The following is a 14,993-nucleotide window of genomic DNA, read 5'->3' on the forward strand; positions in this document are numbered from 1 at the left end:
GACATATTTAACATCAAAACAAATAAAACTGGTTACCTGAGATCGTCGATTCAGCAAATCCATCTCGGCTCGTCTTGGGGTGCTTTCACATCTCTAGTTCGGTTCATTTGGTCCGATCCAAGGGCAAACAATTATACATTGTAGCATTTTTCAGCTTTTTTGGTTCCTTTTCACACCACACTGATTGCTTTGATCCGAACCAGTTGAAACGAACCAAAATGCAGTCACATGACAACATCCACATCACTCAATGGCCATGACGTATTTCCTAAATGTAATTTTATTAATAAGATTCGAGAAGAGCGCATCAGATACTTAGCCTAACCAACACAGGTGGACCATAATCAAGTAATCAATCCCATAGTATAAATATCGCTGACTTACCTCTATCCATTGACGGTTTATCAGCATCCCTCCACCACCCCATCTCCTCACTTCGAGTTCACTTTATAAATAGACGGGAAAGGGGGGGTACTCTAGGTTTGGGCCATTCCCGAGCTCGGAGCCCTTCCCCGGACAGCACGCCAAATACGCATACCATACCTCAGCTAATTATATGTAAGTGTGAACTAGTGAAACTGCTTTTCGATTGGTCAGAATTTACGTGAGGGACTATTCCAACATAAGAGAGAAAGCCAGCAAACATCACGGAGACAACAAAACTATGGAGAGAAGACTGCACAAGCTGGTTTTGTCCCTGGCCATAATCTAGTAAATTGTTTGTATACACCACAATATGCAAACAAAACATTTAAATAATGAAGCGCGGATGCGGCTTGAAAACAACGTTCTAATGCACTGCAAATGGCGAGCGGGCATCGCTCGTAACTTCAAGCGGAGGCGTGCATTAATTCTTCCTAACTCTGACATGCTCATGGTCATCAGACCAAATTTCAATGAGGCTCCGCACCTCCTCACTACTTCAAGTTTGTCCACGAGCTCATCCTCATCCTCATCATTCCTCATCCCATAATGCACAGTGCAGCTGACTACAGCAGCTGGTTAAGTCCAAAAATGATCAGTACTTTTAGCAGTTGGGTCTGTTCGAGGTCGGATCATGTTCTGACCACAAACGGACCGCTCCAGAGTTCGTTTGAAAGCGTACTGAGACCACCTCTTCAAGCAGGTCTTGGTATGCTTGTTTGGTCCGCCTTTGGTACGCACCCGAGTGCGATTGCTGCTTTCACACCTGCCCAAACGAACCGCACCAAAGGGGGAAACGAACTCTGGTAACATTCAACCGAACTAAATGAGGCAGGTGTGAAAGCACCTTTGATTGAACTTCAGTGAATTTATTCCATGTGTTCCATGTGCGGTTCAATATCAACCAATAAGATTCCATGTACGATGTCACGTTTCCATTGGTCAGTCGTTGAAGCCTATTTCTGATTGGTTGTTTCTGTTTTAACAGCGTTTATGCCAAGAGCAAAGAGAAATAAATCGAAGAGAAGAGTACTTGGCCATGGGACACAGTCTAAGCACATACACGCTTACTTTTAAGCGAAGAGGAGAGATTTGCAATTGCACTGAACACGTTTTAAGTGCAGGCATACTCTCTGAGCGAGTCCAGAGAAAATTATTACAAGAGCAACGTGTATCTGAGAGCGCGCACCCAGTTCCCGCTTGTGAGCAGAGAGATTTGTGCTCCGCACATTATATTAATGTAATTTCACAGTACAATAATGCGCTCTCGACATTTGACAGGGAAATAACGCCATATGTGTACGGTATACTGTCCATGTCCAGAAAGGTAAGAAAAACATAATCAAAGTAGTCCATGTGACTTCAGAGGGTCAGTTAGAATTTTTTGAAGCATCGAAAATACATTTTGGTTCAAAAATAGCAAAAACTACGACTTTATTCAGCATTGACTTCTCTTCCGTGTCTGTTGGGAGAGAGTTCAAAACAAAGCAGTTTGTGATATCTGGTTCAGGAATGAATCATTCGATGTAACTGGATCTTCTTCACTGAATCGAACTGAATCGTTTTAAACGGTTCACATCTCAAATGCGCATTAATCCACAAATGACTTAAGCTGTTAACTTTTTTAATGTGGCTGACACTCTCTCTGAGTTAAAACAAACCAATATCCCGGAGTAATTCATGTACTCAAACAGTACACTGACTGAACTGCTGTGAAGAGAGAACTGAAGATGAACACCGAGCCGAGACAGATAACGAACAACAGACTGACTCGAGTCAAGAACCGGTCGCATCAGTTTTAATAATATCCAGTCAACCATTATGAAACAAAAATATATTTCAGTATATTGTAAAATATCATGTAATATATTAGGCATATATTCTTATATATGGGATTTAATATTTATTTTTTCCAATATATTGCAATATATTGAAAGCAGCAATCATTTGTATATTTTGCAATATATTATATAATAAATGTATCATCAATTTATTATTAAATGTATCCAAATATATAATATATTAGAAAATAAAAAGGTTACAATATATCACTATATATTTTAAGAAATATATTGGTAAATATATTTTCCTTTCGTAAGGGAAGTTAATTTATATACATAGCACTTTAAGCAATACTGAAAAATACTGTGTCAATAAAACAAAAAGACATTAGTGCTGATTTATTTCTCCGTGGATCTCTGTGTATTAATGTGTCACCAGAACAACACTGGTTCCCAACTAAACCAGTTCGCTAAGCACTTCATTTATGTTTTCACTTTTCGGATAAAAGTGTGGTTTCAGTTAAATATGTTGCATGCTCATTAATTGGTAAAACATAATATTGAAGATAATAAATAACCAAAATGAACTGGGGTTGTTTTTGCAGCTGTGGTTGGCAGCAGACGTTTGCTTGAGCTGCACATCAGAAGTGGAAACACGTTGTGGTTTAATGTCTCTGCACTGAAAGGAAATCTGCAGTTTGATCAATGCTTTTACAGACGAAAGACAATGGAGAAGATCATGCTCTTTTGTGTTTTTTCATTCTTGATTGTTCAGATCAGCTCCAGCGGTAAACATATTCTACTTTACAATTTCACATCATTGAGCTTATTATCATTAAATATAATTAATGTTTTAATAATTTCAAATAATCAGTTTATGATGTTTTCCAGATGCTTCAGAACATAATGTGACTCTGTTGAGATTTCAGCTGAATGAAACCATCACTCTGAACTGCAACATGACATACAATGATGAAATAGCCTGGTATCACCAGAATCCTGAATCTGGACAACTAACACTGCTGATATTTGCCTTAGCCATGGACAAGAAAAAAGAGCTAAATGCAAAGCATGAAAACACTCGCGTTACAGTTAAAGAAGACAGAAGAACAAAAATAGTCTCGCTAGTTATGACTGGACTAATGGAGTCAGATTCAGGTCTTTATTTCTGTGGAAGAAGATCATGGTATTCAGACATGCACTTTGAGAAACCTTTCAGACTACAGATCGAGGGTTAGTACTGCTGACTTCTCCATTTCTCTCAAATTTTCATCATCACTAGTAACCGACTACACTCTAAAGTGATATTTTTTTCCACTGCAATGCCATACAAGAATCATTTCTGTTTCCCCAAAGAACCTTCTAGTGATCAGTTCTTAAAAAAAAACATTGTTTTCTAAGTGTGAAGAACATTTTAATCATCTAATTTTTAAATCCACTTTAAAAAAACACATTGTTTTTTTTATGCAGTGTTTGTGCTCCAGACATGAATGATTCTTGAAATCTTGTGTGTTGTTGAGGAGTGATCATAAATCTGAAGTGATCATATATTTCATATATTTTCAGACCGAGAAGACAAAGTTCAGTCCGTCACAGATCCTCCAGAGGAAGAGATCACAGGTGAGAACTTTTTTTAAGAGTGTAACTGTTCATAGCATCGTGACTGTCACATTATTACAGAAAGTGCTTCACAGATGTAATTTCAGCATGATTTCATCACAGTTCAATCTCAGCACAATCGATCAGAATCTGTCTGACTTGATTCTGTTGTTTAATGAAAGCTGGTTTCTGAATGTTTTCTGTCTGTCTGTAGATGAAGTGACGCTGACGGAGCGTGTGCTGATGTTCAGTGGTGTTGGTTTGGCTGTGTTTCTGTGTTTTCTGGTTATAATCATTGTAGGAAGAAACATTTACTGTCACGGTTGGCGGAAAGGATGGACCGCAGCCGAACATGCTGGTCTGAATGTTCAAAACTCACCTAAATGACATTTGTGAGATTTATTTTTGACTCTATCACAATAATCAGCATTTTATACTTTACACCAGACTCACCGATGTGATTCAGATGTGTTTCTGTCAGCCAGATCTCATAGACGTCTGTTTTATCTGTTCATGGCACAAACTTGTTCAAACAAAATGAAATATTTCTGAACAAATAGCAGTAAAACTAAGAAATCATGTCACAGTCGTATTTTTGATGAAAAATTATAGAAATGATAATTGTTTGTAAATGTGATGTAGACCTAAACATACTGTCTGTAACTGTAATTAAACAGAAACAGTTGTGAATGAATAAGTTTGTGTGTACCACTTTATTTCTCTGTGACTAAATTGCAATCCTGAAACAAATTCATTTATTATGATCACTGTATCACTTATTATTGTGAAACTGATATAACATCAATGCTTTGTTTTATATCTCTAATTAAACTACATGCTTTTATCATGTTCATTTTGTGATTTCACTAGTTCCAGTAATTTACTTCTGATCAGTTTTCTGATAAATCTTATCTTTGCTGGTGAAATGCTGTGGTTTGATTTCAAATATCTTCAGCTCTGTTCTGAGGATGAATGAAAGTCTTGGGGAGCGTAACAACATGAGGGTAAGTAAATTAGTGAATACATTTACACTCAGCTTACACTGACTATATAAAAATAATGACAAATTACAATAAAATATTAAATAAAATAGAGTAGAATAAAAAAGGTTGAGTAATTAATGAGAGAAATGTCATTTGTGAATCTATCCTTTGTAGCATCTGATCATGCTCCCATCCTTCAGAAGGAGCTCTCAGCTGAATATTGAACTCTGTCCACTTCCTGTTTCCTGACACATTACCACATTACCACAGTTCCTGTTACCATGTATTTAAGCCATGTGTTTCCACTCCAATTTTGCGAAGTATTGCCATTTCCTCTGCTTTACTAAGCGTTCTTCTATGAGATTTATATTGTTTATTGTTATGGCCATTGCTTTTGTTCTCCTGACTCCCGTTTCTGGATTACTGTTTTGGATTTATCTGCAATTGGATATTTTCTCCATACTCTGACTCATGTCAGTGACCTGACTTGGAGATATGATTGTTATTAGTACTTGGAGCACAGATAATTCAATAAAGACCCACATATAGAATCTATTAGGCCTACCTCTTCCTTACAGAATACTTCACCAGGTTCCAGCAGATCCAACGGAGGTCTCTCAACTCCTGTCAACCATTGTGTAACAAAATTATCTGCTCAAGGGTTTTCAAACTCAGTTAATGACACTATAAGGTGCCAATGAACACTTGACACAGTATGTTCATTCACTTCCTGCCCCATAACCTGACTCTGTGAGATTTGCTCTACCAGATAAATTTGATGGTTCTCCTGACAACTGTATATCTATTTTTCAAATCAACCTCAAGTTTTTAGTCAGGACCATGTGAAATGTCCCTTTATAAGGACTTTGCTGACAGGAAAGGCACTTAAATGGCCTACAGCAGTTTTGGATCATGACACGTTCATCGGTCATACAATTATTTCACTCAACTGATTTGCAATGTCTTTCAATATCCTGCTGGTGGCATGGATGCAGCAGCTCAGTTAACTCAGTCACGCCAAGGCAACAGAGCGTGAAGATCCAAGGAGCATGACTTCTGTTTTTGAGCCGTTTAGAAATTATTGGACATCCAAATCTTTATCTCAGCAATACAGTTAGAAAGATTCCCAACGTTCACTTGCTGACCCGGTCTAGTATGGATTTAAATCTGTGTATCATCAGCATAAAAGTGATAGTTAAGGTTAATAGATTGTAATAATTGACCAAGTGGAAAGATGTACATACTAAAGAGTAGAGGACCCAAGACTGACCCTTGTGGAACACCCGTATGAACAGAACCAACCTTGGACCTATAACCACCCATAAAAACAAATTGACTACGGTCAGTGAAATAGGACTTGAACCAGTCAAGAACAGTCTCTGACAAGCCAAATACATGTTCGAGGCGATTAAGTAGTAGGGCATGGTCAATAGTATCGAAGGCTGAACTGAGATCCAAGAGAATGAGAATGGACGTGGAGCCGGAGTCGGAGGCAATTAGTAAGTCATTAGCGACTTTCACCAACGCAGTCTCAGGCCCTGTCCACACGGAGACGCGTTTCTGTGAATACGCACAAATTTTTTATCGGATAGGCATTTCGTCCACACGGATCCGGCGTTTTCATAAGGTGAAACCGCTATTTTTTGAAACCGGGTCCCAGAGTGGATAAATTTGAAAACGCCGTCTATGCGTTTTCGTCTGGACGGCTAATCCGTATATTTTCTGAAACGATGACGTCATCAGCCCACATCTTCCCCCTAGTCAGTCACCTCTACATCACATAACAGCAACAAAAACATGAACAAACACTGAACGATTGTCTTTTTATTAACTAACATTAACACTGATTAATAAATGTATTGTTCCATGTTCGTTTGTGTACCACGCACAAGGTTTATGAGCATAGTCCAAGTCTTCTTCTCTGTTTTTAGTGTATCTCTGTGGCAGAATTACAGCGCCACATACTGGTCTGGCATGTATACTACATCATTATGTGGTTTCGTGTGGACGCGGATATTTCTTGAGACGAGGAAAAAAAAGATCAGATTGGGGTAAGCTCCGTCTCCGTGTGGACGGGGCCTCAGTGCTGTGTAATTTTCGAAATCCTGATTGATGTGGCTCAAATAGTTTATTTTCAATTAAGTGTTTGTTTAATTGAGCTGCAACCACACCCCCCAAGATTTTAGACAGAAATGATAGATTTGAGATTGGACGATAATTTGACAGATTTTTCACATCAGAATTTTGCTTTTTTAAAACGGGAGTAACCGCAGCAGTTTTAAGTGCTGCTGGCACCTCCCCAGTTGACAAAGAGTCATTTATTATAGCAAGAACTGAGGGACATAAAGGACCAAAACAGGATTTAAACAGGCTACCAGGCATGGGATCAAGTATGCAAGTGGTAGCTTTCATACCAGAAACCTGGTTGCAGAGCATCTCAGGTTGTAATAAAGTAAATTTGGATAAAGGAATGCCAGAGAACCTAGGAGTATTAACTGCTAGATCTGCAGACTGCAAAGAATGGATATTTGTGCGAATATTGTACATTTTTTCACTGAAAGATTTGAGAAACTCATTACACAGCCCGTCAGATAAAGTCAGAGAACTGACCCCATCTGCTTTAAGCAGACTGTTAATTGTATGAAAGAGCTTGCTGGGATTGCTTTGATTATTATCAATAATGTTTGAGAAATAGGCAGATCTTGCAGTTTCAATGGCTACTCTGTAGTTTGACAAGCAATCTTTCCATGCCTGGTGGAACACATTTAAACCAGAGTGAGGACATTTTCGCTCTAATTTCCGACACACAGCCTTCTGTCTACGCAAGTCACCATTATACCAGGGGGCTGACTGTGCAAATGAAACATTACGTATTTTTATGGGTGCAAAGATGTCCAAGTTGGCTATGAGGACATTATTGAATGCTGAGATTTTATCCTCAAGAGGAGCAGAAGACATGCCAACTAAAGAAGAGACAATCGAGTTTGCAAAGGTAACATGATCAATTGATTGCCATTTACGGAAAGAAATAATTTGTGAAGTCTCTCTACTAGAATGAAATGTCTCAATATTAAAAAAGATAGCTAGATGATCAGAAAGTCCAGCATCCACAAAAGAGAGATTAGAAAGAGATGAGTCATTTGCAATAATTAAATCTAACGTGTGTCCTTTACAGTGAGTGGGGACATTTACAAACTGAGAAAAATTAAAACAGTCCAAGAGTGATAGAAAATCTTTGGCCAAGAGACAGGCTTTCTGATCTACATGCAAGTTAAAATCACCCAGAATCAAAATTCTCTTAAATCTGACGGACAATATAGAAAGAAGATCAGCAAACTCAGACAGAAAGTCCTTATTCAGTTTAGGAGGTCGGTAGATAGTGACCATGGCAGAATGGAGAGCAGAGTGAGTATCAGACACATTTAAAACAAGACATTCAAAAGTTTTAAAAGGAGGAACGGACACAGGGTGAATCTTGTATTGCAGTTTGTAAAGAACTATAAAACCACCACCTCTACCTGTAGTTCGTGAAACGTCAATGAGTCCAAAGCCCGCTGGAGTCAGCTGATTAAAAAGAAAACCATCGTCCTGTTTGTGCCATGTTTCCGTGATGAAAAACAAGTCCAGCTTCTTGTCGATAATAAAATCCGCCAGTAATAGAGCTTTGTTGTTCACAGGGCTTGTAGACGCCGCATCACAGAACTGCCGCTCATACGGCAGAGCAGAAAAGTTAGTAAGATCAGCCCCGGAGGATGACAGTCTTGTAGTCCTTCGTCAGCAGTTCAAAACTGGGATGGAGGATGACGAGGAAGAGATGTAGCTTCGTCCTGTGCTCCGATGAATATACCGCTTGGGCCGCAGTAATCCAGCCCTGCCACAGCGGTCATAGGTGTCCCCCGACAGGTAGTAATTCCGCTTCAGGGATAAGAGCTGGCGAGAGGTGTACTGTAAGGCCAGGTTCATTAAAGCCTCGTCTGCACCAGCTCCCAATAAGCCTATCTGTGAGTCCACAGAGCCGATAGAAAGCAACCAGGCCGACACCAAGAAAAACAATTTCCCGGCAAACATGAAGAAAGCACGCTGCATCACAACGGAAAGATTAATACTTTTTTGCTTAATACTTTTTTACTACCCATCATGTTGTCTGTCACTTTCACTGTCATCTCATCACCACAAACATTTTTCATGGAAGGGAAAGGAGTTGGTCTCCTTATTGTCAAAAATCTAGATCAAATATAAAATATAAGATACAGCTATAAAATAAGGGAATGTAAAAAAAAAATATAAAGTTAAATAAAGCAGCGCAAGGCACACGGCAGATAGAGTGCAAACCAGTGAAAGTGCATTAGTGTATAAGTTATAAAGTATGCAGATTATAAGAACCTTTTGTCCAATGGAAAGATTCTGTGGATATTAAAGATTCTTCACAGGACTATCAAATCCAATTAAAAACATTTTTTTTAAGAGTGTAACTGTTTATGTTACTGAGCCTAACAGCTTGTCACATTATTACAGAAAGTGCTTCACAGATGTAATTTCAGCATGATTTCATCACAGTTCAGTCTCAGCACAATCGATCAGAATCTGTCTGACTTGATTCTGTTGTTTAATGAAAGCTGGTTTCTGAATGTTTTCTGTCTGTCTGTAGATGAAGTGACACTGTTTTCTGCCTATAATCATTGCAGGAAGACACAGTTACTGTCACACCAGCTGTGGCTCACCAGTGTGATTCAGATGTGGTTCTGTTGGCCAGATCTCAGACTTCTGTTGTGGCGAAGCTCTAGAGTTCATGAGAACGTACAAATGTCATCTGTTTCATGGAAAACTTGTTCAAATAGGGTCTTCAGTGTTAAATGTGTTGTCAAATAATCAGCAGTAAAACTAAGAAATCATGTCACGGTCGTATTTTTGATGGACGAATTATAGAAATTCTTTCTAATTGTGATGTAGACCAACAGTAAAACATACAGTATGTGACTATAAATGAACAGAAACAAGTGTGAATGAATAAGTGTGTGTGCTGTCTTTCTTTTGGGAAATACTTTGAAATAATTTGAAATCCTGAAACAAATGAATTCATTATGATCAACTCAGCTTACACTGACCAAAATGCTATACAAAAATAATTATAAATTACTGCCTTTAAAAGTCATTTTGCATTAATTTTTACATTGAATTTTAATGCCATTTATTTTATCTAAACATTAAAGTAATCACTTTGGTAATGTAAATGCAATTTGACATTATACATAAAAAAGCCAATACTGAAAAAGACCACTATCATGAAAGTATAATCCATGCAACAAGTAGTAGTAGCCCTTTAATATGAATCTATAGATTATAAGTGAGATGTATCTTCATTTGCCTGAAGTCATATGACAGCTTTGTGTGAGGAACAGAAAGTCAGCACGGACAACACCCTTCCTCTCTGCCATCGCTTTCACACTCGCAGTCACATTTGTAAAAATTGTACCACCAGAAGAGAGGAGTATGTAACTTTATTATTTTGAGTTTGATTAACTTAAACCATTTAAGTACCAATATAGCTTTTAGACTTATGTGTATTACCTGAATTCAAACAGACTGAGTGAAATAAACCTATAATTGACTAAACGACAATTAAAAAATTGTCCTACAATGTTTAGGAGTTTACAGTACTCATATTTATTGGTTTTAAAAATTAAGGCCATTGGTTCGAAGAGTTTGAGATAGCTTGATGATTTTCACAGTGTTAAGAAAGGAAGTGGAAACACGTTGTGGTTTAATGTTTCTGCACTGAAAGGAAATCTGCAGTTTGATCAATGTTTTTACAGACGAAAGACAATGGAGAAGATCATGCTCTTTTGTGTTTTTTCATACTTGATTGTTCAGATCAGCTCCAGCGGTAAATATATTCTACTTTACAATTTCACTTCATTGCTTTTTTTAATTCTTAAATATTAAGGGTCAGTTTATGATGTTTTCCAGATGTTTCAGAACATAATGTGACTCTGTTAAGATTCCGGCAGAATGAAAGCATCACTCTGAACTGCAGCATAAAAGAACAATTCACCTACAGATTTGAAATGGCCTGGTATCACCAGAATCCTGAATCTGGACGACTAACACTGCTGCTGTCTGCCAAGAACTGGCCATCACTGAACATTCAATACTCTCAAAACAATCGCATGAGAGTTCATGGAGATGTGGAGAGCATCACAGCATCACTAGATATTATTGGACTAACGGAGTCAGATTCAGGTCTTTATTTCTGTGGAACAACGAATTTAATCATGTTCTTCAACAAACCCATCAGACTAGTGATGGAGGGTTAGTACAGCTCTTCAATTTCTCTTAAATCTTCATAATGTTTTTAAATGCTGAAAATTATTTGACTGTTTCTCAATTTATTTCAATCATATACGTTACTAATTAACTTTCCATAAAAGTGTTTTTTTAACTGCAATGTCGCAGAAGAACCATTTTTGTTTCCCCAAAAACCTTCTAGTGATCAGTTCATAAAGAAGTATTGTTTTATATACTGTGAAGAACATTTGAATAATCTATAGAACCGTTTTTCTTTATAAAGAATTTTTTTGTGTGATTGAAAGATTCTGTGAAATTGCTTCTTTTTATGCAGTGTTTGTGCTCCAGATATGAATGATTATTCAAATCATGTGTGTTATTGAGGAGTTTGCTGTTATAATAATATTGAATCTGAAGTGTTCATATATTTTCAATATTTCAGACAAGTTGACAGACAGAGAAGAAAAGGTTCAGTCCATCACAGATCCTCCAGAGGATGATGAGATCACAGGTGAGAGCAGAGATCATTCTTACTCATATTTTATTTAATTTCAGGAAATTATTTATATTTTTTTTTACATTATTTTTATTTCAGGTGTCAAGTGCATTAGTTTATTATTTTATAGGATAAACATATTTTGATACTCTAAAGATCCCTTTGTCCAATGGAAATATTACATGGATGTTCTTCATGAATCTATAAAAATGACATTTATTCTGTTTAAATAAAGGTAACGTCTCGGTTACGTATGGTAACCCTCGTTCCCTGAAGGAGGGAATGGAGACACCTCGTCGGTGACCGCCGAAAATGTTATATCGCTTCAACAGACCAATCTACTTCGAGTTTAAACTAAATGAGTCAATGCACATTGGCATGCAATTATTGCACCCAGCTGCCGCTGATCACAGCGTGAGTATAAGAAGGCAGCAGGTGCAATGCATACCAGGTTTTCACTGAGGAGCTGAGCCGGAGACCCAGCAGATCAGCAGTGGTACAACAACGATTGCAACAGGAGTCAGCAGCCATATCTGATATGGCAGCCATATCACACTGGAGCCCAAGACCGATTGCCCACTGAAGCTAAGCAGGGCTGAGCCTGGTCAGTACCTGAATGGGAGACCTCTGAGAAAACTAGGTTGCTGCTGGAAGAGGTGCTAGTGAGGCCAGCAGGGGGTGCTCACCCTGTGGTCTGTGTGGGTCCTAGCGCCCCAGTGTAGTGATGGGGACACTATACTGTCAACAAGCACCGTCCTTCGGATGAGATGTTAAACCGAGGTCCTGACTCTCTGTGGTCATTAAAAATCCCAGGATGTTTTTCGGAAAGAGTAGAGGTGTGACCTCGGCATCCTGGCTAAATTTGCCCATTGGCCTCTGACCATCATGGCCTCCTAACAATCCCCATGTCCTCTGACTGGCTTCATCACTCTGTCTCCTCTCCACCAGTAAGCTGATGTGTGGTGGGCGTTCTGGCGCAATATGGCTGCCGTCGCATCATCCAGGTGGATGCTGCACACTGGTGGTGGATGAGGAGATACCCCCTGTCTATGTAAAGCACTTTGAGTGTCTAGAAAAGAGCTATATAAGTGTAAAGAATTATTATTATTATTATTATAACAGGACGTGGTGTCTCCATTCCCTCCTTCAGGGAACGAGGGTTACCATACGTGTGGCTGATGAAAATGGGATCCCTATCAAAGCGCCATGGGTGCTGCCCCTTCCAGTGTCCTGTGCGAGCCGCCTGCACCCCTATTAGGTGTTGGCCAGGGTAATTCCAGGTAAGGTAAGTAATTCCACTCAGCATCGTCAAAGCACTACTTCACTGGTTGAGACTGGATAACACTGGGAAAATGTACCCGTTCCGCTTGGAACAGGGACGCTGCGGAAGCCCCATACTTCCCGAAGGAGGTCTCGGGAGCAAATACATATATAGCATCAGTTTAGGTGTATATGGAAAAATTTGAGGTGGTTAAAACCCTATTGGGAAGGCAGAAGCCTGCCGGGGAAACACAGGCTCTAAGGCTATACCGTGGACTACACACATACGAGTACTGCTTAGGTCTCAATATGGAACCCAGCCTTCCAAGGTCCTCAAGGGTTCTGCCGTGTCCAGCTGCCTAGGGTGATGGAGGATCTCAACAGGGTCTACAGTGCGTACACTCAAGCCGACACTAACAAGGGCCTCTCAGTGCCACTACCCATTTGAAGTGAGAACACAGGAGGATACCGGCTCTACACAAAGACTATAGAACCTAGCGAACGTGTAAGGGGTCGCCCAGCTCGCCGCTCTACAAATTTCTGTCAGCGAGGCGCCATGAGCCAGCGCCCAGGAGGATGCAACACTTCTAGTTGAGTGAGCTCGCAACCTGAATGGGCAGGGCACACCCTGTGCCTGGAAAGCCAGGGTTATGGCATCCATAATCCAGAGGGCCATCCTCTGCTTAGAGATGGCACTCCCCTTCTGCCGGCCTCCGTAACAGACAAAGAGCTGGTCTGAGGTCTTGAAGCTTTGTGCCCGATCTACATAGCATCTCAATGATCGGATGGGACAGAGGCAGCGCTTGCAGGTTCACCACTTGGTCTTTGAAGGGTGTAGTGTGAACCTTGGGCACGTAGCCAGGCCAGGGCCTCAGAATTACATGGGAGTCAGCTGGCCCAAACTCTAAGCACGAATTGTCAACCGAAAATGCATGCAGGTCCCCTACCCTCTTGATGGAGGCCAGTGCAAGCAGGAGCAGAGTTTCCAATGAAAGAAACTTTACCTCAACTGAATGCAAAGGCTCGAATAGGCCTTGCTGTAGTGATTTAAGCACTAGAGTCAGGTCCCAAGAGGGTATGACAATGACAATGAGGTCATGCTTACCTAAAGACTCCTCATTCGCGGGGTCATGATACACAGCAATAGCGGCAACCTGGACTTTGAGGGTTGAGGGAGACAGCCTTCACTCTTGCCCTTGCTGCAGATAGGAAAGCATGACCGCAATCGGCCATCTACGGGCGTCCTCTTGGCGAATCGCTTTTCTTGGGTATAATGAAGTAAGGGCTATAAAACCCCATCCTCATATCGTCTGGAGGGACCGGCTCTATCGCGTCCTTCTTCTCTTTCCGCAGAACAGGGACATCGGACGCTTTCACTGTAGTGAAGTGGGTACCGCTTAACTTGGGGGGACGTTGGGCGAACTGAATCGCATAACCGAGGCTGATGGTCCGCAGAAGCCAGAGAGACGGACTGGTTAGTGCTGACCAGGTGCTTAGAAACCATACAAGTGGTACCAGTGGAACCACAGCTGTACCAGCAGTGGGGCAGCGAGGTGAAAAACAGGGACCAAACCTGACATGGTTGAGCAGAACAATTCTAACGCTCGACTCCCAAGCGAAAAGCTGGTATGCATTGCACCTGCTGCCTTCTTATACTCACGCTGTGAATAGCGGCAGCTGGATGCAATAATCGCATGCCGATGTGCATTGGCTTGTTTAGTTTACACTCGAAGTAGATTGGTCTATCGAAGTGATATCCCATTTTTGTCGGTCAACGATGTGGCGTCGAGAGTGACCGACTGAAAGGAAACCGTTCATATTTACTGAGCAACATAATTACTTGTCACATTATTACAGAATGTGCATCACAGATGTAATTTGAGTGTGATTTTATCACAGCTCAGACCCAGCACGACTGATCTGTATCAGTGTCTGAATGATCTGTGTTTCTTTATTCTGTAGTTTGATTGGTTTCTCTGTTTGTCTGTAGCCTCTACAGTGGAGGTGATGCTGACGGAGCGTGTGATGGTGTTCGGTGGTGTTGGTCTGGCTGTCTTTATGTTTTTTCTGGCTACAGTCGTTGCAGGAGGAATCATTCACTGTTACGGTTGGCAGAAAGGATGGGCCGCAGCTAAACGTGCTGTTCTGACTGATTAAAAAAATAAC

General features: G+C 40.2%; 2 protein-coding genes across 6 annotated transcripts in view; both read left to right on the plus strand.

Moving 5' to 3' along the window:
- The window catches only part of LOC113075702 (uncharacterized), a 39,183-nt gene extending 34,669 nt beyond the window's left edge, over window positions 1–4,514 (plus strand). The window contains exons 1-4 of one of the 2 annotated variants that reach the window (XM_026248384.1): window positions 2,820–2,992; window positions 3,096–3,437; window positions 3,771–3,824; window positions 4,018–4,514. In XM_026248384.1, the coding sequence (XP_026104169.1) occupies window positions 2,932–2,992; window positions 3,096–3,437; window positions 3,771–3,824; window positions 4,018–4,190 (630 nt within the window). In that variant the 5' untranslated portion in view covers window positions 2,820–2,931 and the 3' untranslated portion in view covers window positions 4,191–4,514. Of the gene's footprint in view, window positions 1–2,819; window positions 2,993–3,095; window positions 3,438–3,770; window positions 3,825–4,017 lie in introns of those variants that run through there. The other variant, XM_026248383.1, reaches the window with a different exon arrangement.
- A 5,710-nt stretch (window positions 4,515–10,224) lies between these two features.
- On the plus strand, window positions 10,225–14,993 carry LOC113075703 (uncharacterized). 4 transcript variants are annotated; one of them, XM_026248386.1, is made up of 4 exons: window positions 10,225–10,670; window positions 10,763–11,095; window positions 11,514–11,582; window positions 14,818–14,993. In XM_026248386.1, exons 1-4 carry the CDS (start codon window positions 10,610–10,612, stop codon window positions 14,982–14,984), a joined length of 630 nt encoding a protein of 209 aa, XP_026104171.1. In that variant the 5' UTR covers window positions 10,225–10,609; the 3' UTR covers window positions 14,985–14,993. The 4 variants fall into 4 exon arrangements, with proteins under 4 accessions (XP_026104171.1, XP_026104172.1, XP_026104173.1 ...); XM_026248387.1 differs by having other exon boundaries at window positions 10,228–10,670; window positions 10,731–11,095; XM_026248388.1 differs by having other exon boundaries at window positions 10,228–10,670; window positions 10,737–11,095.

This window comes from Carassius auratus, unplaced genomic scaffold (assembly GCF_003368295.1).
Source record: "Carassius auratus strain Wakin unplaced genomic scaffold, ASM336829v1 scaf_tig00017499, whole genome shotgun sequence".
NCBI lineage: Eukaryota > Metazoa > Chordata > Actinopteri > Cypriniformes > Cyprinidae > Carassius > Carassius auratus.

Excerpts from the sequence above, each read along its gene's own strand:
- LOC113075703 (XM_026248385.1), top strand. The coding sequence starts at position 10,610 with ATGGAGAAGATCATGCTCTTTTGTGTTTTTTCATACTTGATTGTTCAG. Across the intron at positions 10,671-10,753 it reads TGTTCAGATCAGCTCCAGCG|ATGTTTCAGAACATAATGTG; the intron begins GTAAATATATTC and ends GATGTTTTCCAG. Across the intron at positions 11,096-11,513 it reads CATCAGACTAGTGATGGAGG|ACAAGTTGACAGACAGAGAA; the intron begins GTTAGTACAGCT and ends TCAATATTTCAG.